This window comes from Aquarana catesbeiana, linkage group LG13 (genome assembly GCF_042186555.1).
Source record: "Aquarana catesbeiana isolate 2022-GZ linkage group LG13, ASM4218655v1, whole genome shotgun sequence".
NCBI classification, from domain to species: Eukaryota; Metazoa; Chordata; class Amphibia; order Anura; family Ranidae; genus Aquarana; species Aquarana catesbeiana.
In genome coordinates, this window is record NC_133336.1 from 44,770,110 (window position 1) to 44,795,608 (window position 25,499).

The 25,499-nt window shown below is 44.0% G+C and overlaps 2 protein-coding genes and 1 long non-coding RNA gene across 4 annotated transcripts in view; all 3 read left to right on the forward strand.

The window, feature by feature from the left end:
• LOC141117627 (cholesterol 24-hydroxylase-like) overlaps nt 1-1,323 on the forward strand; it is a 46,859-nt gene extending 45,536 nt beyond the window's left edge. The window contains exon 14 of one of the 2 annotated variants that reach the window (XM_073610568.1): nt 986-1,141. In XM_073610568.1, the coding sequence (XP_073466669.1) occupies nt 986-1,004 (19 nt within the window). In that variant the 3' untranslated portion in view covers nt 1,005-1,141. Of the gene's footprint in view, nt 1-985 lie in introns of both variants that reach the window. The other variant, XM_073610567.1, reaches the window with a different exon arrangement.
• The window catches only part of LOC141117628 (cholesterol 24-hydroxylase-like), a 170,596-nt gene that overhangs the window by 136,356 nt on the left and 8,741 nt on the right, over nt 1-25,499 (forward strand). The window lies entirely within an intron of this gene.
• Nucleotides 15,178-21,167, forward strand: LOC141117629 (uncharacterized). The gene is made up of 3 exons (XR_012237186.1): nt 15,178-15,270; nt 18,464-18,574; nt 21,069-21,167. It is a non-coding gene; the product is annotated as an uncharacterized lncRNA (long non-coding RNA).

Below are 25,499 nucleotides of genomic sequence, written 5' to 3' on the forward strand. Positions count from 1 at the left end.
TGGAGAGTTGAAGTGTAATTGCACCTTCTGTGGTTCCCCGCCCCCCTCCAAAACTTGTATTCTCACCTGCCCCCAGTCCAGCTGTGAAGATTTGGATAGCTAAGGGCTCTTTCAAACCTGTGGTGGACTGTGGTGCCCTCCGAAGAGCAATCTATAGTGTTATATCGCCTACTAACTGCCTAATTTAGCCCTGTATTGCCACACTACCGCACCACAATTGCATGCATTGCACACGAAAGCAGCGCAGCCCCATTGAACTTAGTGGGTGAGTTTGACAGGTGGTACCACCCGTCAAACTCTGTACCTAACGTTAAAAATTTGTACAGCTCCATTCAGCTGTATTTTTCAAATTTGGGTGGGCAGCCAGGTGGCAGTAAAACCGCGGCTCTGCTGCCTGTTTTTGCCACCTCCCCAACCGCCAATCTGCAAGAGATCTAACTCTCCAGTCTCTACCAATCATTGAGTATGCAGTTTGTGAACTGAAACTTTAAGTCACTCTGCTCAAAATCAGTTTCACTAGAGAGTATAAATGAGCACTTATGTGCTACTGAATAATCAAGGCTGTTTTTTAGAAAAAAGGGATTTGAGTTAACAGGAATAGGCAAAGTGTCAGGTTTTCTTAGTAACACCCCCTCCACCCAACACACTGATACCCACCTTCTCCACATACTTCCATCTCTCTGTTTATGCCCTCAGGGCATACATCTGACAGTTTCTTACAAATCTTGAGGTCTCCATTGTGACATCCCTGTGTTTAGTCTGCTAGGCCTGCACACCCGCTGACAATGCAATGGTGGTAGAGGGGCGCTGGACAGGGATTTCCGCAGGTCACTAAAATGCAGACAAAATCATTGCATGAGCCCAATTGGCCTGTATTCAGGATCTCATCACAAAGGCAGGGGGACCTCCCAGGAGAGGACATTCACTCAAGTTGAGAAATCCAAGGGTAATACTTTAAACTGATTATCTGTATTTCTTTATATAGATGGAAGCGAAGGTGGTAATGGCCAAGCTCCTGCAGAGATTCGAGTTTGAGTTGGTGGAAGGACAAAGCTTCAAGATTTATGATTCAGGCTCTCTACGACCCATGGGAGGGGCAATATGTAGACTGCGGCCCAGAACAGGAACCATGAAGAAATAGACTTTTATGTACATTTTTTATGTAATGACTATACCAACTAACTGTCTAATGTAACAAGACTACAGTAAAACCTTGGTTTGAGAGTAACTTGGTTTGAGAGCGTTGTGCAAGACAAGCAACATTTTTAAATAAATTTTGGCTTGATATACAAGCGATGTCCCTGTTTACACCGTGGGTGGCTCCACTTTTTTTTCCCTGAACAAGGACTTTGTTTCAACACAATGGACTCTTACTTTATAATATCATGCGTTTAGCGCTGCATATATATCCATCCATTTGTTATTTATTGTTACCATACAATTTATGTCAGCTGCTTTATTAGTATTAGCGGAGTGATTAATTTTAAATTATTATTAAAGGAGGAGTACAGGCAAAGCTTGTTTGGCTGTATTTCAGCTGTGGATCACAAGAGTGCAGTTTGTTATGCACTCCTGTGACCCGTTTTCAGCAGACAGTGGGCTGAAGCCTGCTGTCGGCTAATGTCACAGAGCCGGTCCAGACTGGGGAAAGATTGCGACCATATGCCTGGACTGGCAACCAGTTCAGCCTCTGAGCGAGCTGCTGAGAGCCTGAGCCAGCCACTCCCGCCATCTCCACAGCTTAGCGCTCCAGTGAGCATGCGGGGGGCGGGAGTCCATCAGAGATCCTTTCCTGTGCCCACTGTGAGCAACATTGTCAAGAAGTTTACAGCCCATGACACTGTAGCTAATCTCTTTGGATATGAGCGAAAGAGAAAAATTGAACAAAGATTGCAACAAAGGATTGTTTGAATGGTGGATAAAGAGCCTAGATCAACTTCCAGACAAATTCAAGCTGACCTTTATGCATAGGGAACTGTGTAAGCTCGCACTATACTTCGCCATCTGAACGAAAAGGGAGACTATGGTAGAAGACCCAGGAGGACTCCATTACTGACACAGAAACTTAAAAAAGGCAGATTGGAGTTTGCCCAAAACTTACCTGAGGAACCCAAAATCCTTTTGGGAAAATTTGCTGTAGACAGACAAAGAAATGAGACCTTTAAAGAAAAGAATACAGTCCCTACAGTCAAACATGGTGGAGGTTTACTGATATTTTGGGGTTGCTTTGCTGCTGCAGGCACTGGATGTCTTGACTGTGTGCATGGCATTATGAAATCTGAAAACTACCAAAGTATTCTGGGGTGCAATTTAGGGCCCAGTGTCAGAAAGTTGGTTCTCGGTCAGAGGTCATGGGTCTTACAACAGGACAATGACAAAGCACACGTCAAAAAAGCACCCAGAAATGGTTTAACCACTTAAGGACCGCCTCACGCCGATGTACATCGGCAGAATGGCACGGGCAGGCAGAATCACATACATATACGTGATCTGCCTCCCGCGGGCGGGGGGTCCAATCGGACCCCCCCGGTGCCCGAGGCGGTCCGCTTCTGACCAGCGGCGATTAGAGATGAGGGGGAGACCATCCGTTCATGGCCACCCCCTCGCGATCGCCGCCGGCCAATCAAATAATTCCTTTGCTGCTGTATGCTAAACAGCAGCAAAGGAAATTATGTCATCTCTCCTCGGCTCGGTATTTTTCGTTCCGGCGCAGAGGAGAGAAGACTTCAATGTGAGTGCACAACACACACAGTAGAACATGCCAGGCACACAAAACACCCCCCTTTACCCCCCGACCCCCCCCCCCGATCACCCCCTAATCCCCCCTCCCCCTCCCTGTCACACTGACACCAAGCAGTTTTTTTATTTATTTATTAATTTTTTTCTGATTACTGCATGGTGTCAGTTTGTGACAGTTACTGTGTTAGGGCAGTTAGGGTTAGCCCCCTTTAGGTCTAGGGTACCCCCCTAACCCCCCCTAATAAAGTTTTAACCCCTTGATCACCCCCTGTCGCCAGTGTCGCTAAGCGATCATTTTTCTGATCGCTGTATTAGTGTCGCTGGTGACGTTAGTTAGGGAGGTAAATATTTAGGTTCGCCGTCAGCGTTTTATAGCGACAGGGACCCCCATATACTACCTAATAAATGTTTTAACCCCTTGATTGCCCCCTAGTTAACCCTTTCACCACTGATCACCGTATAACTGTTACGGGTGACGCTGGTTAGTTAGTTTATTTTTTATAGTGTCAGGGCACCCGCCGTTTATTACCGAATAAAGGTCTAGCCCCCTGATCACCCGGCGGCGACATATGTCGCCCCAGGCAGTGTCAGATTAGCGCCAGTACTGCTAACACCCACGCACGCAGCATACGCCTCCCTTAGTGGTATAGTATCTGAACGGATCAATATCTGATCCGATCAGATCTATAATAGCGTCCTTAGCAGTTTAGGGTTCCCAAAAACGCAGTGTTAGCGGGATCAGCCCAGATACCTGCTAGCACCTGCGTTTTGCCCCTCCGCCCGGCCCAGTCCAGCCCACCCAAGTGCAGTATCGATCGATCACTGTCACTTACAAAACACTAAACGCATACAGTTTTTTTGGTAGCATTTTGGTGAACTGGCAAGCACCAGCCCCAGGCAGCGTCAGGTTAGCGCCAGTACCGCTAACACCCACGCACACACCGTACACCTCCCTTAGTGGTATAGTATCTGATCGGATCAATATCTGATCCGATCAGATCTATACTAGCGTTCCCAGCAGTTTAGGGTTCCCAAAAACGCAGTGTTAGCGGGATCAGCCCAGATACCTGCTAGCACCTGCGTTTTGCCCCTCCGCCCAGCCCACCCAAGTGCAGTATCGATCGATCACTGTCACTTACAAAACACTAAACACATAACTGCAGCGTTCGCAGAGTCAGGCCTGATCCCTGCGATCACTAACAGTTTTTTTGGTAGCGTTTTGGTGAACTGGCAAGCACCAGCCCCAGGCAGCGTCAGGTTAGCGCCAGTACCGCTAACACCCACGCACGCAGCATACGCCTCCCTTAGTGGTATAGTATCTGAACGGATCAATATCTGATCCGATCAGATCTATACTAGCGTCCCCAGCAGTTTAGGGTTCCCAAAAACGCAGTGTTAGCGGGATCAGCCCAGATACCTACTAGCACCTGCGTTTTGCCCCTCCGCCCGGCCCAGCCCAGCCCACCCAAGTGCAGTATCGATTGATCACTGTCACTTACAAAACACTAAACGCATAACTGCAGCGTTCGCAGAGTCAGGCCTGATCCCTGCGATCGCTTACAGTTTTTTTGGTAGCGTTTTGGTGAACTGGCAAGCACCAGTGGCCTAGTACACCCCGGTCGTAGTCAAACCAGCACTGCAGTAACACTTGGTGACGTGGCGAGTCCCATAAGTGCAGTTCAAGCTGGTGAGGTGGCAAGCACAAGTAGTGTCCCGCTGCCACCAAGAAGAAGACAAACACAGGCCCGTCGTGCCCATAATGCCCTTCCTGCTGCATTCGCCAATCCTAATTGGGAACCCACCACTTCTGCAGCACCCGTACTTCCCCCATTCACATCCCCAACCAAATGCAGCCGGCTGCATGAGAGGCATTTTTATGTCCTCCCGAGTACCCCTATCCAGCGAACCCCCCCCAAAAAAGATGCCGTGTCTGCAGCAAGCGCGGATATAGGCGTGACACCCGCTATTATTGTCCCTCCTGTCCTGACAATCCTGGTCTTTGCATTGGTGAATGTTTTGAACGCTACCATTGACTAGTTGAGTATTAGCGTAGGGTACAGCATTGCACAGACTAGGCACACTTTCACAGGGTCTCCCAAGATGCCATTGCATTTTGAGAGACCCGAACCTGGAACCGGTTACAGTTATAAAAGTTAGTTACAAAAAAAGTGTAAAAAAAAAAAAATATATATATATATATATATATATATATATATAAAATAAAAAAAAATAGTTGTCGTTTTATTGTTCTCTCTCTCTCTATTCTCTCTCTATTGTTCTGCTCTTTTTTACCGTATTCTATTCTGCAATGTTTTATTGTTATTATGTTTTATCATGTTTGCTTTTCAGGTATGCAATTTTTTATACTTTACCGTTTACTGTGTTTTATTGTTAACCATTTTTTTGTCTTCAGGTACGCCATTCATAACTTTGAGTGGTTATACCAGAATGATGCCTGCAGGTTTAGGTATCATCTTGGTATCATTCTTTTCAGCCAGCGGTCGGCTTTCATGTAAAAGCAATCCTAGCAGCTAATTAGCCTCTAGACTGCTTTTACAAGCAGTGGGAGGGAATGCCCCCCCCCCCACCGTTTTCCGTGTTTTTCTCTGGCTCTCCTGTCTCAACAGGGAACCTGAGAATGCAGCCGGTGATTCAGCCAGCTGACCATAGAGATGATCAGAGACCAGAGTGGCTCCAAACAGTGCCTCTATGGCCACCTCTATGGCCTAAGAAACCGGAAGCTACGAGCATTTCATGACTTAGATTTCGCCGGATGTAAACAGCGACATTGGGAAATTGGGAAAGCATTTTATCACACCGATCTTGGTGTGGTCAGATGCTTTGAGGGCAGAGGAGAGATCTAGGGTCTAATAGACCCCAATTTTTTCAAAAAAGAGTACCTGTCACTACCTATTGCTATCATAGGGGATATTTACATTCCCTGAGATAACAATAAAAATGATTTAAAAAAAAAAATGAAAGGAACAGTTTAAAAATAAGATAAAAAAGCAAAAAAATAATAAAGAAAAAAAAAAAGCACCCCTGTCCCCCCTGCTCTCGCGCAAAGGTGTGGCGTCAAATGTAAACAGCAATTGCACCATGCATGTGAGGTGTCACCGCGAACGTCAGATCGAGGGCAGTAATTTTAGCAGTAGACCTCCTCTGTAAATCTAAAGTGGTAACCTGTAAAGGCTTTTAAAGGCTTTTAAAAATGTATTTAGTTTGTTGCAACTGCACGTTTGTGCGCAATTTTAAAGCATGTCATGTTTGGTATCCATGTACTCGGCCTAAGATCATCTTTTTTATTTCATCAAACATTTGGGCAATATAGTGTGTTTTAGTGCATTAAAATTTAAAAAAGTGTGTTTTTTCCCCAAAAAAATGCGTTTGAAAAATCACTGCGCAAATACTGTGTGAAAAAAAAAAATGAAACACCCACCATTTTATTCTGTAGGGCATTTGCTTTAAAAAAATATATAATGTTTGGGGGTTCAAAGTAATTTTCTTGCAAAAAAAAATAATTTTTTCATGTAAACAAAAAGTGTCAGAAAGGGCTTTGTCTTCAAGTGGTTAGAAGAGTGGGTGATGTGTGACATAAGCTTCTAAATGTTGTGCATAAAATGCCAGGACAGTTCAAACCCCCCCCAAATGACCCCATTTTGGAAAGTAGACACCCCAAGCTATTTGCTGAGAGTCATGTCGAGTCCATGGAATATTTTATATTGTGACACAAGTTGCGGGAAAGAGACAATTTTTTTTTTTTTTTTTGCACAAAGTTGTCACTAAATGATATATTGCTCAAACATGCCATGGAAATATGTGAAATTACACCCCAAAATACATTCTGTTGCTTCTTCTGAGTACGGGGATACCACATGTGTGAGACTTTTTGGGAGCCTAGCCGCGTACGGGCCCCCGAAAACCAAGCACCGCCTTCAGGCTTTCTAAGGGCGTAAATTTTTGATTTCACTCTTCACTGCCTATCACAGTTTCGGAGGCCATGGAATGCCCAGGTGGCACAAAACCCCCCCAAATGACCCCATTTTGGAAAGTAGACACCCCAAGCTATTTGCTGAGAGGTATAGTGAGTATTTTGCAGACCTCACTTTTTGTCACAAAGTTTTGAAAATTGAAAAAAGAAAAAAAAAAGTTTTTTCTTGTCTTTCTTCATTTTCAAAAACAAATGAGAGCTTTAAAATACTCACCATGCCTCTCAGCAAATAGCTTGGGGTGTCTACTTTCCAAAATTGGGTTATTTGGGGGGGTTTTGTGCCACCTGGGCATTCCATGGCCTCCGAAACTGTGATAGGCAGTGAAGAGTGAAATCAAAAATTTACACCCTTAGAAATCCTGAAGGCGGTGATTGGTTTTTGGGGCCCCGTACGCGGCTGGGCTCCCAAAAAGTCCCACACATGTGGTATCACCATACTCAGGAGAAGCAGCTAAATGTAATTTGGGGTGCAATTCCACATATGCCCATGGCCTGTGTGAGCAATATATCATTTAGTGACAACTTTGTGCAAAAAATAAAATAAAAAAATTTGTCACTTTCCTGCAACTTGTGTCAAAATATAAAATATTCCATGGACTCAACATGCCTCTCAGCAAATAGCTTGGGGTGTCTACTTTCCAAAATGGGGTCATTTGGGGGGTTTTGTGCCATCTGGGCATTTTATGGCCTTCAAAACTGTGATAAGTAGTGAGGAGTGAAACCAAAATTTACGCCCTTAGAAATCCTGAAGGCGGTGATTGGTTTTCGGGGCCCCGTATGCGGCTAGGCTCCCAAAAAGTCCCACACATGTGGTATCCCCGTACTCAGGAGAAGCAGCTGAATGTATTTTGGGGTGCAATTCCACATAGGCCCATGGCCTGTGTGAGCAATATATCATTTAGTGACAACTTTTTGTAAATATTTTTTTTTTGTCATTATTCAATCACTTGGGACAAAAAAAATAAATATTCAATGGGTTCAACATGCCTCTCAGCAATTTCCTTGGGGTGTCTACTTTCCAAAATGGGGTCATTTGGGGGGTTTTGTACTGCCCTGCCATTTTAGCACCTCAAGAAATGACATAGGCAGTCATAAACTAAAAGCTGTGTAAATTCCAGAAAATGTACCCTAGTTTGTAGACGCTATAACTTTTGCGCAAACCAATAAATATACGCTTATTGACTTTTTTTTACCAAAGACATGTGGCCGAATACATTTTGGCCTAAATGTATGACTAAAATTGAGTTTATTGGATTTTTTTATAACAAACAGTAGAAAATATCATTTTTTTTCCAAATTTTCGGTCTTTTTCCGTTTATAGCGCAAAAAATAAAAACGGCAGAGGTGATCAAATACCATCAAAAGAAAGCTCTATTTGTGGGAAGAAAAGGACGCAAATTTCGTTTGGGTACAGCACTGCATGACCGCGCAATTAGCAGTTAAAGCGACGCAGTGCCAAATTGGAAAAAGTCCTCTGGTCCTTAGGCAGCATAATGGTCCGGGGCTGAAGTGGTTAAGACAAACCGCTGAAGAGTACTGAATTGGCCAGCTAAGAGTCCAGATCCAAATCCCATAGAGCACCTGTAGAGAGGTCTCAAAACAGCAGTTGGGAAAAGGAACCCTTCCAATCTCAGAGACCTGGAGCAGAGACCTGGAGTAGTTGGCGAAAGAAGAGTGGTCCAAAATTCCAGTAGAGAGGTGTAAGAAACTCAATGATGGTTGCAGGATGCAACTGATTTTAGTTATTTGTTCCAAGGGGGTGTGCTACCAAATATTAAATTGAGGGTGCCAATAATTTTGTCCAGTCCATTTTTGGAGTTTTACGTGGAATGTCTCAGATTTGGCTTTTTGTTTCTCCACTTTTTTTTTGTCATACCCAAGGCTTTTTTTCTGCCCGAACGCGGCGGAACGGGGTTCTGCCACCTCTGGCAGCCCTGTCCTCTCCCCAGTCACTGAACACAGAAGGCGGTAGAGGAGGTAGGCACTACGTTCTTCCCCCACCGGGTTCTGTGTCCTATTGTCGGGACATGTGTAAGTCAGTCATTCCCCACACTGTGACCGCTGCATATTTTATTTTATTTTTTACTTTTTGTGGAGTTTCGGGAGTTGCGGCTTCCGTCCCGCCCTGCCCCGCGACTCCCGTCTGTCCCGCCCTGCCCCGCGGCTTCCATCCCACCCTGCCCCGCGGCTCTCGTCCCGCTCTGCCATGCCTCCCTGTAGCTGAGAGCCGAGTGAAGTGTTCGGCCGGAAAAAAGCCTGCATGCTCAAAACGGATCAATGATAGCTGCACTTCAAGCTATGGAGAAGAGGTGAGTGCACTAAAAACTATGGAGGGAAGGGGGGGGGCGAGTGGCATCTGCAGGGGAGGTAACAGCTGTGGACTGCAGTGGGGGTGAATTTGTGAAGGGGGGTGAAGTTGTTAAAGCTTGAAAGAGGGAGAGGTGCAAAGTGAGAGCTGAGTAGTGGAGAGGGGGGGCAGGTGATACAGTGGCAAGAGCTTGTAGGGGGGCTGGCAGGTTTTTTGAAGGTGTAGTTGTGGACTGGGAGTGTAAGCTGTAGATGTGGGGGCTGCAGAGTTAAGTTGTTGACAGTGGGTACAAAGGTGATTTGTGGGGGGTGCTAAGATGACATGTGGACAGGGGTGCAGAATTGAGGAGGGACAGGGGAAAGAAGAGGTGTGTTGCGGACAGAGGGAGTAGCGAATCGGGGGAAGAAGTGGTGAGCTGCGGGGGGAAGAGGTGAGCTGTGGACTGAGGGAAGAAGAGGTGAGCTATGGGGGGAAGAGGTGAGCCGTGGACAGGAGAGAAGAAGAGGTGAGCCGTGGACAGGAGAGAAGAAGAGGTGAGCCGTGGACAGGAGAGAAGAAGAGGTGAGCCGTGGACAGGAGAGAAGAAGAGGTGAGCCGTGGACAGGAGAGAAGAAGAGGTGAGCCATGGAAAGGAGAGAAGAAGAGGTGAGCCGTGGACAGGAGGTTGGAAGAGATGAGCCGTGGACAGGAGGGAAGAAGAGGTGAGCCGTGGACAGGAGGGAAGAAGAGGTGAGCCGTGGACAGGAGGCTGGAAGAGATGAGCCGTGGACAGGAGGTTGGAAGAGATGAGCTGTGGACAGGAGGGAAGAAGAGGTGAGCCGTGGACAGGAGGGAGGATAAAAATGAGCCATAGATAGGAGGTTGGAAGAGATGAGCCGTGGACAAGAGGTTGGAAGAGATGAGCCATGGACAGGAGGTTGGAAGAGATGAGCAGTGGACAGGAGGGAAGAAGAGGTGAGCAGTGGACAGGAGGGAAGAAGAGATGAGCCGTGGACAGGAGGGAAGAAGAGATGATCCATGGACAGGAGGGAAGAAGAGGTGAGCAGTGGACAGGAGGGAAGAGGAGATGAGCCGTGAACAGGAGGGAAGAAGAGGTGAGCCGTGGACAGGAGGTTGGAAGAGATGAACAGTGGACAGGAGGTTGGAAGCGATGAGCCGTGGACAGGAGGTTGGAAGAGATGAGCCCTGCACAGGAGGTTGGAAGAGATGAGCAGTGGACAGGAGGGAAGAAGAGGTGAGCAGTGGAAAGGAGGGAAGAAGAGATGAGCCGTGGACAGGAGGGAAGAAGAGGTGAGCAGTGGACAGGAGGGAAGAACAGATGAGCCGTGGACAGGAGGGAAGAAGAGGTGAGCCGTGGACAGGAGCGAAGTATAGGGGAGCTGCAGACAGGGGAAAGAAGAAGTGAGCTGCAGACGGGGGGAAGAAGAGGTGAGCTGCAGACAGGGGGGAAGAAGAGGTGAGCTGTGGACAGGGTAAAAAAGAGGTGAGCTGTGGAAAGGGGAAAGAGGTGAGCTGTGGATGGTGGGAATAAGAAGTGAGCTGTGGATGGGGGGAATAAGATGTGAGCTGTGCATGGGGGGAATAAGAAGTGAGCTGCAGACGGAGGAAGAAGAAGTGAGCTGCAGACGGGGGGAAGAAGAGGTGAGCTGTGGAAGGGGGGCATAGGTCATCTGTGGACAAGGTTTGCAGAGGTGAGGTTTGAATGGGGGGCACAGAGGTGAGCAATAGATGGTTACATTGGGGGAGATATGCAAGTACTGTCTGCTGATTTTTTATTTCTGTGCCATGTGTGATACACACACCTAATCACTGCAGAGTACACTTTTTTGAGTCCTGTGTGTTATGCGCTCCTTAGTGCCTTTTGGGCCTGCGTGGATTTGGCGCTGCTTTAATTCTCTCCCCATGGAACGACAGGATTGGGGGTGGAGAGTTGGTTGGGGAGGGTGAGTTCCTGCACCTTTTTTCTGAGAAAAAAAGCCCTGGATATAGACAATTGAACAGTTTTAAGGCACTATATCAGTACAATCAAATGTAAGTAGAGCACAAATAACTGTGTTATTTGTATTTTTGTTTAGTTTGTATTATATCATACACTGATTATATATATATATATACACATATATACAGTATATAAAGTATCTCACAAAAGTGAGCACAGCCCTCACATTTTTTGTAAATATTTTATTATATCTTTTCATGTGACTGAAGAAATGACACTTTGCTACAATGTAAAGTAGTGAGTGTACAGCTTGTATAACAGTGTAAATTTGCTGTCCCATCAAAATAACTCAACACAAGCCATTAATGTCTAAACCGCTGGCAACAAAAGTGAGTACACCCCTAAATGAAAATGTCCAAATTGGTCCCAGTTAGCCATTTTCCCTCCCCGGTGTCATGTGACTTGTTAGTGTTAGAAGGTCTCAGGTGTGAATGGGGAGCAGGTATGTTAAATCTGGTGTTATCGCTCTCACTGTCTCATACTGGTCACTGGAAGTTCAACATGGCACCTTGTGGCAAAGAACTCTCTGAGGATCTAAAAAAAAAAAGAATTGTTGCTCTACATAAAGATGACCTAGGCTATAAGAAGATTGCCAAGACCCTGTAACTGAGCTGCAGCATGGTGGCCAAGACCATACAGCGGTTTAACAGGATAGGTTCCACTCAGAACAGACCTCGCCATGGTTGACCAAAGAAGTTGAGTGCACGTGCTCAGCGCCATATCCAGAGGTTGTCTTTGGGAAATAGAGAAATATGAGTGCTGCCAGCATTGCTGCAGCGGTTGAAGGGGTGCTGAAGACAAGCGGACTAAGGAGATGGATTACTGGAACCATGTCCTGTGGTCTGATGAGACCAAGATAAACTTATTTGGTGTCAAGCGTGTGTACCGGAAACCAGGTGAGGAGTACACAGACAAGTGTGTCTTGCCTACAGTCAAGCATGGGGGTGGGAGTGTTATGGTCTGGGGCTGCATGAGTGCTGCCGGTACTGGGGAGCTACAGTTCATTGAGGGAACCATAAATGCCAACATGTACTGTGACATACTGAAGCAGAGCATGATCCCCTCCCTTCTGAGACTGGGCTGCAGGGCAGTTTTTCAACATGATAACGATAACGACCCCAAACACACCTCCAAGATGACCACTGCCTTGCTAAAGAAGTTGAGGGTAAAGGTGATGGACTGGCCAAGCATGTCTCCAGACCTAAACCCTATTGAGCATCTGTGGGGCATCCTCAAACGGAAGGTGAAGGAACGCAAAGTCTCTAACATCTCTAAAATGTGAGGGGTGTACTCACTTTTGTGAGATACTGTATATACTGATATAGTGCTTAAAAATACCGTTCTTGTCAGATGCTGGTTGCTGGCGGACAACGGGGACTCTGCCACAGTTCTGAAAGCGGCACACTTGGGGTCCTACGAGAGCCTGCGACTGGCCCTCTACAGGGGCCCAAAATCAAGCCTACCTTTAACTGATTCGATGAAAGCCACCATTGGGGAGGCCAACACTACCCTAGTGTCACCTAGTTATCTGGGAGTCAGCCCTTGGCCCCGCTGTGGATGAACCCAAATCTACCACATTTCTGCTCCCTCCCGGATCCCATGATATGGGCTTGTGGAGGCGTTATTACCTTTGATCAACTAAAGGCAAGACATAATCTACTCCATCTTCTTTCGCTATCTGCAGCTGCGCCATGCTTTTCAGGCGCAGTTCAGTGGCGGAAGAGTTACGTTTCTTCCCTCAGCACTAGAGACCCTCTTAAAGGAGGAGGACCTGGCCAAACCCTTGTCAACAGTTTACAAATCCTTATTTAACAAAACACCTCAGGGGGTATCTAGATGTAGAGAGCGGTGGGAGAAGGAAATTCCAGACATTGAAGGGGAGGACTGGGAGGATATGTGGGATCACCCTTTTAAACATTTGGTTTCCGCTAGGGACCGTCTAATACAGTTCAAATTCCTGCAGCGAATTTATTTCACCCCAGCCAAGCTGTCCCGTATCTATCCATCCTCATGGAGGTGCACACATTCCCCAGCAGATTTGAAACATATTTTCTGGAAATGCTCACAAATTCAAAACTTCTGGTCCGGTGTAACAGGTTGTCTGTTGGAGGTGCTTGGCATTCCGGTCCCTATGACTCCTAGGATCTGCCTCATAGGGTTGGTGGAGGTAGTTCCATCTCTGGCACACCGCACATTGCTTAATATAGAGTTATTTTATGGCAGAAAGGCTATCTTATTGAAGTGGAAGAAATCCGTGCACCCACACTGTCGTTCTGGAAGGGATTGATCAACTCTGTGATACATCTTTATAAAGCTACATACAGGGCTAGAGGCTGTGAAAAAAAGTTTAAAAGAGTCTGGCAAGCATGGCTCCACTCATCAGCAACTGTGGGCAAATTGAAAAAATATGTATAGGTGGTTGGGCATGTTTTAAGTGAATGGGAGTTTGTCAATTTGGAAATGACCATTGTTCCCCCTGAGGTATTCAAGATCATATTCGCTTACTGAGGAATGAAGATAACTGTGTTTACAGAGGACAAAATATAACCGTACAAAGTTAGAAGGTGCACATCTACGTGAATCCTAGGTTGTGACAGTTGGTCGGGTTAGGGGACGGGGGGAGTGGGGGAAGGGAAGGGGGTTAGGTCAAACTATGTTAGTTCTCAACGGTTGCGTGGCCAATGTCGGTTGGGTATGTTGCCTACCTGGCTAATGCCCCGTACACACGGTCGGATTTTCCGATGGAAAATGTCCGATCGGAGCGTGTTGTCGGAAATTCCGACCGTGTGTGGGCTCCATCGGACATTTTCCATCGGATTTTCCGACACACAAAGTTGGAGAGCAGGAGATAAAATTTTCCGACAACAAAATCCGTTGTCGGAAATTCCGATCGTGTGTACACAAATCCGATGGACAAAGTGCCACGCATGCTCAGAATAAATAAAGAGATGAAAGCTATTGGCCACTGCCCCGTTTATAGTCCCGACGTACGTGTTTTACGTTACCGCGTTCAGAACGATCGGATTTTCCGACAACTTTGTGCGACCGTGTGTATGCAAGACAAGTTTGAGCCAACATCCGTCGGAAATAATCCTAGGATTTTGTTGTCGGAATGTCCGAACAAAGTCCGACCGTGTGTACGCCCTATAAGTGTTGTAAGTTGTTTTGTTCTGTATTGTACTGTAAGAAAACTCAATAAAAAGCATTTATAAAAAAAAGAAAATACCATTCTTTTTGGTAGTTGAGTTGTCTAGTGTATATGAGGTCCCTTTTTGCTTAGTCGGTAGAATATATTAAACAACAAACTAAAGGATACCACAAAGCTAGGTATCTATATGTGCCCCTAAACATCAAACTTGTAAAAATGTAAAAATAAAACACAAACAAAAAACTATTCATGATACCAATTAAAATGATAATTCTCATGCTCAAAAACTTTGAATGTCCATGAAAAATAATTCAATGTGCCCTAAATAGTGTGCTTGAAGCCTGTTAAACATGCTCCACACGATTCATGCAGGCAAAAGTGCTCTCCAAAGGGTGTTCTTCAGTGATTTTACTCCATCTACCTTATACACTGAGACTCACCAGATTTCTAGACCCAGTTTAAGTGGGTCTATATGTGCTTGTGTTGGTTCCCGGATCCGGATATTTGGATATCCACCTCCCTTATGGTCCTTTTCTCTGTCTTTACAACTCAGTGATGGAAAACCAAACACAGGATCATTGTGCAACCAGTTTATTAAAATAGGTATAGCTCTAACAGAGATAAAAAAAATCCACTTACATGCTACAGTGCCTCAGTCTTGGAGGTTTTTGGAGGGATTACACTGCTGGAATCTGCTGGGTGCCAACTGAGGCACTGTAGCATGTGAAGTGAGTAACAGTGGAATCACTGAAGAGCACCATTTGGAGAACACGTTTAATAGGCTTCAAGCGCACTATTAAGGGAACGTACGTGAAGTTTGAGGTCTAGGGGCACATATTGATACCTAGCACTCATTCATTGCGGTAACCTTGTAGTCTAACATCTAAGTGCATTTTAGCACAAGATTGTGAGAAGATCTGCAGGGGTATTGAAAGAGTTTAGGGTTGAATCTGTGGCACAGTGATTGAAATATATAATTGTTACCAAAGTTACCTTACAGGGCTCAGGATGAAGTGGATGAAGTTATTGGTTCCAAAAGAGACCTTGAGTACGAAGATCTTGGAAAACTGCAATATTTGTCTCAGGTAGCTGCAAAAAAAAGGTCCAGTTTACAAGTTGCCCTATATTTAAAAGGCCCTTTGAGGGAACACACAATCACCAGAGCAAAATATATATATATATATATATACATACATATATATCACAAAAGTGAATATGCCCCTCACATTTTTGTAAATATTTTGTTATATCTTTTCATGTGACAACACTGAAGAAATGACACTTTGATACAATGTAAAGTAGTAAGTGTACAGCTTGTATAACAGTGTAAATTTGCTGTCCTCTCAAAATAACTCAACACACAGCCATTAATGTCTAAACCGCTGGCAACAAAAGTGAGTACACCCTAAGTTAAAATGTCCAAATTGGGACCAAAGTGTCAATATTTTGTGTGGCCACCATTATTTTCCAGCACTGCCTTAACCCTCTTGGGCATGGAGTTCACCAGAGCTTCAGAGGTTGCCACTGGAGTCCTCTTCCACTCCTCCATGATGACATCACAGAGATGGTGGATGTTAGAGACCTTGTTCTCCTCCACCTTACGTTTGCGGATGATCCACAGATGCTCAATAGGGTTTAGGTCTGGAGACATGCTTGGCCAGTTCATCACCTTTACCCTCAGCTTCTTTAGCAAGGCAGTGGTCGTCTTGGAGGTGTGTTTGGGGCCAGTATCATGTTGGAATATTGCCCTGCAGCCCAGTCTCCGAAGGGAGGGGATCATGCTCTGCGTCAGTATGTCACAGTACATGTTGGCATTCATGGTTCCCTTGATGAACTGTAGCTCCCCAGTGCCGGCAGCACTCATGCAGCCCCAGACCATGACACTCCCACCACCATGCTTGACTGTAGGCAAGACACACCTGTTTTTGTACTCCTCACCTGGTTGCCACCACACATGCCTGACACCATCTGAACCAAATAATTTTATCTTGGTCTCATCAGACCACAGGACATGGTTCAAGTAATGTCCTTAGTCTGCTTGTCTTCAGCAAACTGTTTGCAGGCTTTCTTGTGCATCATCTTTAGAAGAGGCTTCCTTCTCGGACGACAGCCATGCAGACCAATTTGATACAGTGTGTGGCGTATGGTCTGAGCACTGACAGGCTGACCCCCCACCAATTCAACCTCTGCCTCAATGCTGGCAGCACTCATACGTCTATTTCCCAAAGACAACCCCTTGGATATGATGCTGAGCACGTGTACTCAACTTCTTTGGTCGACCATGGCGAGGCCTGCTCTGAGTGGAACCTGTCCTGTTAAACCACTGTATGGTCTTGGCCCCCATGCTTCAGCTCAGTTTCAAGGTCTTGGCAATCTTCTTATAGCCTAGGCCATCTTTATGTAGAGCAACAGTTCTTTTTTCAGATCCTCAGAGAGTTCTTTGCCATGAGGTGCCATGTTGAACTTCCAGTGACCAGTATGAGAGAGGGAGAGCGATAACACCAAATTTAACACACTTGCTCCCCATTCACACCTGAGACCTTGTAACACTAACAAGTCACATCAGGGAAAATGGCAAATTGGGCCTAATTTGGACATTTTCACTTAGGGGTGTACTCACTTTTGTTGCCAGCGCTTTAGACATTAATGGCTGTGTGTTGAGTTATTTTGAGGGGACAGCAAATTTACACTGTTATACAAGCTGTACACTCACTACTTTACATTGTAGCAAAGTGTCATTTCTTCAGTGTTGTCACATGAAAAGATATAATAAAATATTTGCAAAAATGTGAGGGGTGTACTCACTTTTGTGAAATACTGTGTGTATATATATATATGTATAAATATCTATATATATATATATAGATATATATAAATATATATCTATATATATAATGTATAGTACAGAAAAATATGTGTTTAGCAGCACTGCCCATCATTTAATAATCCGCCCCTCACTGACATGAACACTGAACACGCCTCGGCAGCGCGGGGCATGATCTGACACAAAAATTTCTTCCGTCGGCTATTGTGCACAGGCGCCGTCTCGCCGTCACAACAGCTGATGGTAAAATCAGCTGTTGTGCTGCTCCTTATGGCACATGCACGGCACATGCGCCGTTCGTCCCCGGGCACTTCTCGATAGCGGGCACTACCTGACAGAACACAGGCACACATACCCCCTACTTTGCCGACTCTGATTACTAGTTCCCAGCTGTCACTGGCCACTCCATAAATTTCAAGAAGAAGAAAAGTGAGCTGCTCTCTTTTAAAAGCCTTGTTCAAGATTATTGAAGTGTCCGATGCACAGAATGTTAAAAATTCTATTCCAGTATGTATTCTTATTTCAGCAAACTTCCTATTGCTGTTAGTCTCCTCCAATTCTCCAAATTCCTCGTTTTGTTGCTGTGATCTAACCTCCTGTTAGAGGGTTGGCTACATTTGTTCTCCATGGTCCCACTCTATGTAGGAACGCAGCCACCCTCTCGTGCTGGCTCCCGAGTACGACTATGGACAATGAGATGTGTAGTGTGTGTGGAGTAGTGCACATGACTGCAACTAATGTGTACTGCTTCTTCCAAACAAATGGAAGTAAAGGGGAAAAAGAGATTTAGGAGCTTGGGGAGGCCATTGCAAGGAGGTAGAAAAACACAGTGAAACAACTTAATAAAGAAAGAGATTACATGGCCATTAAGTAGTAAATACAATAATAAAAAATAAAAATAATTGTCAGGATCAAGGATGCTAATGTCAGGGGTCAAAGGTGACTTTTTTTTTGTTTTGTTTTTTTTTAGAAAAAAAAAAAAATCTTTTATCTCTTATTTAATCTCTATGTGTTTGTTTAAACATGATAAAAAAAACAGGTACAAATAACATGCGCATATCTGGTATAGCTGCAAACATCAGTAGGAGAATTTATTTGGGTTTTTTTTCATGGTGGGTCATAGTAATGGCAAGAAAAATACAGCTAAATATTTTTAATTATATATTTTTACTATTTTTCCTATGATAATTTTTTTAAAAATCAGGTCGGTATCCATTATCACTTACAACCAAACGAAAGCCCAATTTGTCCTGAAAAAAATTAAGTATAATTCACCTGGATTCACAGTAGTTGCGATAATTTATGCAGTTTTACTAACACATTTAAAAACTTTGTTAAGGCATTAAGGGGCTAAAAACGGACATTGATGTTATTACAAAGACCTTTGCTGTCTGATATTATATGTCAGAGTCGCAAGATTGGCAAACTTTGGATTTAATGTGCATCTTTTGTAGGTCTTAAAGGAAAGTTTAAGACTCTACCCCCCTGGTCCAGGTACAACACGTGCGCTAGAAGAAAAAACTGTTATAGAGGGCGTGAGAATTCCTGCTAAATCGTCCCTGATGGTAAGATCCAAACCACTACTGCACCCACTGACCCAAGCAATGTTTACAGTCTACATATATAGTAATGACTACCCTAGAGAGATTATATCACCAATCTAACCCCTTTAATGGGAGGGTCTAATTACTGTCTGTGCTGGCCCAGCAACTTTGTCCCTCCCCTCACCTCTTTACATAACCTTTTATGTAGACATGTGCACTGCCAAAGATTTGTTCGTTTTCCTTTTGGTTCCATTCATTTTTTTGCTTTTTTTGGAAATTCGAAAATTCGGAAAACCGAAAATTTGGATTTTCAAATTTCCGAATTTTCGAATTTGGAATTTTCGGATTTCCGAATTTTCAAATTTTCAAATTTTCAAATTTCCCAATATTCGAATTCCGAATTTCCGAATTTTCAGAATTCGAAAATTCGGAAATTCAAAAATGTGAAAATCCGAAAATTTGAAAAAAGAAAGAAAATCAGTAAAATTCGAAATAATAACTAACTAATTATAGGTATTGGAATTTACTTTCAAATTTGGCTGTTTAGAAACGTAACGGATACAAATTCATCTGAAGTTACGAATTATCCGAAATAACGAATGCCACATCTAAACAAATGGAACGGAACAAATTAGGTTTTTTTATTATTATTATTATTATTATTATTGTTATTTATTATTAGATTGTTACTGTACGTTCCATTAGTTTAGATACGGCATTCGTTATTTCAGATAATGCGTAATTTCGGATAAATTCGTACTTGTTACATTCACTAACAGCCAAATTTGAAAGGAAATTCCAATACCAATAATTTAATATTTATTATTAGTGATTCATCAGACCAGGTGTCACTTACCTGGTCAAAGATGAGTTGACAAGAAGGCTACACCACTTGTCCTGTTTCCCTCTGGGTTTAAAGACAGGGTATAACCGGGTACAGAGTAGCATGGGTCCCTGGAGGAGCTCCAGGTCAGGATATCTTGTAGTAGACGTGGAATGCTGTGCAGCATGCAAGCTGGCAGGTGCAGGATCTCAGATGTGTGGGCAGGCAGGCAGAAGGCAACAACAACCCGGGCAGCAGAGGTACAGAATCAGGAACCAGGAGTCAGGCCAAGGTTAATATCAGGTGGGCAGAGAAGGTACTGGAACAGCAGGCAGGAGGCAATGTTGGGTCACAAGCCAGAGTCAGTAACAGAGTTTCAGGAGCAAGCAGAGTCGGACAAGCCAGGTCAGAACACCCACGTAAATATGGGATCAGGTCACAGGCAGAAGGAGCTAACGATCACTCTGCAATGATCCTTGAGTCTTTTAGTGCTTTATAATAGGCGTCTGGGCAGCTACGTTCATTCAAACATGCATGCTAATTGCCCAGGCACACATGCATGGCCTTAATTCCCTACACGGCTCTTTTGACTACGGCATGAATTCCATTTTCCTGAGTGAGCACAGGCATGAATTCTGTTTTCCTGACACCTGGCCATCTTTTTCCAATGCTCTGGGGTCCAGTTCTGATGCTCATGTGCCCATTGTAGGTGCTTTTGGCTGTGGACACGTTTCAAAGTGGGCACCCTGACTGGTCTGCAGCTACGCAGCACCAAATGCAACAAACTGCGAGGCACTGTGTGTTCTGACACCTTTTTGTCCGAACCAGCATTCACTTTTTCAGCAATTTGAGCTGCAATAGACCTTCTATTGGATCGGACTGCATGGGCCAGCCTTTTCTCCCCATGTGCATTAATAAGCCTTGGCCACCTATGACCTTGTCTCTGGTTCACCAGTTTTCCATCCTTGGACAATTTTTTGTCAGTCCTAACCACTGCAGACCAGGAACACACCACAACAGCTGCAGTTTTGGAGTTACTCTGCCCCAGTCATCTAGCAATAAAATGTGGCCATTGTTGAAGTCCCTCAAATCCTTATGCTTCCCCATTTTTCCTACTTCAGCACATTAACTTCAGGGAGTACATGTTCATTTGCTACTTAATATATCCCGCCAACTTTCAGGTGCCGTGGTCACAAGATAATCAATGTTATTCACTTTATCTGTCAGTGAAAAGAGAGAACACTCCAATTGCCTCATCCGTAAACTATATAGAAATTTTAGAAAAGGGGGGGGGGTTCCTCAAGAAGAAAACCCCAGGTCGGACTTTGAAGGCACAGCAAACCAGAGGGATATCCAAAAAATATAAACTTTAATTGAAATACAAAAATATAAATACATATACATGATGCAAAAAGGACATGACAAAAACATAAAAATCATATAAAAAAAAAAATCACCCCTCCCCCTTTTTCTGAAATTTATCGGTCAGTGGTCATAATGTTATGGCTCATCATTGTATATTGCATAGTATACAACTACATCCTGTATGACACCTTAGTGAGTGATGTTCATTGAGTAATGTTCTAAAATCAATCCAGCTAATAAAAATGTGGAATGTTCTACTTACTGAAACAAAGTTTGGACAATTTATTTTATAAAATAAACCTGTATCTTCTGTTGTTCCTTGCACAGTTTAACACCTACGTCATGGGAAGGATGGAGCAGTTTTACCCAGATCCCCTTGTTTTCAACCCAGGTCGATTTCACCCTGATGCTCCCAAGTAATAATTTTTCTTACCTGTGCTAATTGTTACCTCTGTGATACCCTGGAAATAGGCAGTTTGACTAAAAACCATACTTCATCATTGGTTATGGTCTAGAACAGTGATGGCGAACCTTGGCACCCCAGAGGTTTTAAAACTACATTTCCCATGGTGCTCAACTACGCTGCAGAATGCATGAGCATCATGGGAAATGTAGTTCCAAAACATCTGGGGTGCCAAGGTTCGCCATCACTGGTCTAGAAGATCAAGGGTCTCCAAAACTTTGTAAACAAAAGATCAGTTGACTGTCCTTCAGACTCTGGGGGAATGCAAACTGCAGCTGGTGGGAGTAGAAAATGGCTTGGCATCACTGAGAGTATACAATGCTTCAGGCTTGGTGGTCAGTAGGATTAGAAAAAAATTACATAGCGCAGCGCCAGTGGACCATTGTGCCCTATAGTTGGTGTCATTGGGAGGAATTATGCCCCATTGCTTATGTCGTTGGGAGGTTTTATGCCCCATTCTTGGTTTCCATTTAAAGGAATTATGCCCCATTTTGGTGTTGTTGGCTGAGATGTAAAGCAGTAGCCTGCGCAATGCCCCCGTGATGCACTGATCATGGTTGAAATGCCCTGCAGGCTTCTATGTATAAAATGGAATAAATGCACATTTCATATTTTGATAAAGTGGGTGCATTTCTTACATTTTTAAAGGCGAACCTTTATGCCTTTAACGCATAGAGAACCAGACCTTATTTTCTCAGGGTGGGAGTGGGGAGATATTAAAAGACCTACAGTATTAGGATTTTTTTGCTACCTTTGTCCACATTAGCAAGAAATTCCGGCAATTCGATTGCTTCTTCTTAAATCTTTATTGAGCACTAACAGCATTGCCACATCTAAAGTGCTAACATTTTACGGCTGGAGCCATCCTCCTAGCATTCAGGTTTACAATAAAATCAGGTTTGTATAGAAAAGATATCCATTCCTCCAAAAAAAGGGGCGCGACAATCCAATTTAAAACCAATTAACAATTAAAATCATGTCGGTTTTCAGTCTGTGTTTCTATTTTCCCTCCCTTCTTTTTCTGGTTCTGCCAACTTCACATGATTTTAGTTGTTGATTGATTTTAAATTGGATTGTACCGCCCCTTTTTTGGAGGAATGGATATCTTTTCTATATAAACTTGATTTTATTGTAAACCTGTATGCGATGAAGAAGGCTCCGGCCGAAACATGTTAGCACTTTAGATGTTGCATTGCTGTTAGTGTTCAATAAAAATTTAAGAAGAAGCAATCGAGTTGCCGGCTTTTCTTGCTATTTTGATGTTTATGGGACACAACAAGCCTGAGCGCCGTTATTTAGCTTATCATTCTACAACCATGCGGTAGAGCTTGGGTGAGTTTTTCTATACATTACCTTTGTCCTCATTAGGGAAACTCACCCTCTCTATTTGTCCTGTTAACCTAATCACTGAGAGTGAAAATAGAAAGAAAATTCCAAATTTTGGATTGTCACCAGAACGGTAATAGAAGGGAAATCTTCAAGGAGATGCTAGTTCTGGTGACCCAGGTGACAACTGGGAACTCCTTTGCTTTAAAGGGATTTCCTTTCACTTCTTGTTTTGGCTATGGGACAGGAAGTGAAGGTAAATCTCCTCAATGGGACACAGATGGCAAAAAAATGTAACAGGGGTTAAAAACCTTCCTGACTCTACCCAAGATGGAAAAAAAAGTTTTGCATTTAGTTCTACTTTAAGACCCCTTTCACACCGCAGGTGTTTTTCAGGCACTAAAGGGCTAAAAATAGCACCTGTAAAGCACCTGAAAAACACCTCCCCTGCCACCCTAATGGGAAAGCCCGAGTGCTTTCACACTGGGGCGCTGCACTGGAGGGACATTGAAAAAAGTCCTGCAAGCAGCATCTTTTTGGGGCGGTGGAGGAGCGGTGTATACATCGCTCCTGCCCATTGAAATTAATGAGCACCGCTGCCGAAGCTCCTGCAAAGCGCTTCGGCAGTGGCGCTACACGGGCACATTTAACCCTTTCTTTGGCCGCCAGTGGCGGTTAAAAGTGCCCTGCTAGTGGCCAAATAGCACCACTAAAACAGCTGTAAAGCGCCTCTAAAACTTGCGGCGCTTTACTGCTAACGCCGCCCACGGCTCAGTGTGAAAGGGGTCTTGGTTGAGGCTCTGAAGAAAGTTGTCAACAGTGTCACCTATAGAAGTCTTACAGTCTGTTAATCAACATTGCATCTACCTAAGGGTGTCCTGGTCCTAACCCTCTCTCCTACAGTTTTGTTTAAGAGACAATAAATCTCTTTGCATTCAAAAAGGTGTCTGGCGCCCACCATTTCATCTTGCATCACACCCGCCATGCCTTGTAACCCACTCTACACTGAAGGATGTCAGCTGTACCCAACTCTGGAGGTCACCATTAGGCCTCAGGAGCCCCGGGACTTTGCTACATGCAAAATACAAAAAGCACTAAAAATGCATAGTTGTGAATCAGGCCTTTTAAGCAGAACTAAACTCTGATATCTTTTTTTAACCAAGGAAGCTGCCATCTTAGGACACAAACTGCACATAACTTCGCATTTTTGACTGCATGCATTTGAAGCGACCTTGACTGCATTTTGCATGCGTTTTGTGCTTCATTTATAGTGCATTTGTCTATGCATTTTTGGCCTTGGCTTTCTTGGCTTAAAGGGGTGTGGTGTGATGCATTTGAAGCGTGCTTGTAGTGTATACCCTACATTTGCGGTGCGGAAAAATGCAGCATGCTCTACTCTTTTAACTGTGCTGAACTGCATTGCAATGATGTGGACTATGCCCAAAGGCTTACCTTGATTATGAGCTGTCTATGCAATTGGAGTGATGTTTAAAATGCATCCAACTGCATCCCACTGCGTTAGGTGTGAAAGGGCCCTTAGCCTCTGTTTGATCTTTAACTGCCATGACATTGCATATGTGATCAGTAATTACTCCAGCCATTTGATGGTTTGTCAGTTTGGTTGACAGCACAAGCAAATGTGACAGTTACATTCTGAATGTAAGTTTTTTTTTTTTTAACTGTTATATTGATGGGTTTAGCTCTGCTTTTAATTAAGGGAGTCTGCAAATTATTGACATGGCATCCAGCTCATTCAAAGGGCTTCCTGAAGCAGACTCTATTTGGACATTATTGAAAGATCAGCCTGCATGGCAATTTTGAAAATGTGTGAATGGGTTTCACTATTGCCCAAATAGGCATTAATGATATTTTTATAGCAACAAATGTTATGCACATTAGGTCTATTAGGTATTAGGTTCCATTCACACCTGAGCGATCCGAACCAGAACAGAACGTAAGAAAAAAAAAAATTAAAAAAAAAAATAAAAAGGGGGGGTGGATACATATCTGATTCACCATACCATTCATATATTTTAAATATGTTACAAGATCATTAGGTATCAATTCCCTTCAGGTGCTATAGTGCATTCAGATTCTACCCAAAGGGACCACATTTTAAGAAATGTTTTAGGGCATCCTCTGGCTTCATAAGTCATCTTATACAGTGGAATTGCTTGATTAAATTAATGTAATCCAAAAAGGTATGTCAGGGGGGTTTGCAATGCCATAACTTCAATTGCGGCGTGACTTTGCCACAATTGTCGCGCTGCACGTGCGGCAAAAATAGCAACGCGCGCCACTTGTCACTCAAAAAGGAGGAGAAGCTCCTTTTGAGCGATAGCATCACGTGTTGCGATTAGGAGAAGGTCACACACTTTCCCAAATCTGTTATTTGCAAGAGCTTTGACAGATGACAAATCCAGAAAGAAGGTAAGCATCAGTTGATGCTTGGAGGGACAAGGGGGTTAGTAACCCTATTACTTTGCCTATTCCTTTCCATTTTTTCTGCTCTGATTATATGGTAACATATAAGCATCTACTCATTTATTCTGTCTAGTAAAATAGAATTGGAGTAGAGTTGACAAGGGTCAGTCCACCCAAACTTGATAGTTTGGTAGAGACTGGAGAGTTAAGCCTCGTACACACGATCGGATTTTCCAAGGGGAATTGTGTGATGACAGGCTGTTGGCGGAAAATCGTGTGTACGCTCCATTGGACAAAATGTCTGTTGTCGGATTTTCCAAGCGTGTGTACACAAGTCCGTCGGACAAAAGTCCAAAGTACAAACACACATACTCGGAAGCAAGGACGAGCTGGGAGTGGTCGGTCTTGTAAACTAGCATTCGTAATGGAGAATTAACATTTGTGACGCGGCAAATTATGAAATCTCGAAATGCACCGCACAATTCTCTTCTTTAATGGGATAATAATGAAGCTGCTTTGCTGGTGATACTGATGGAGTGATGCCA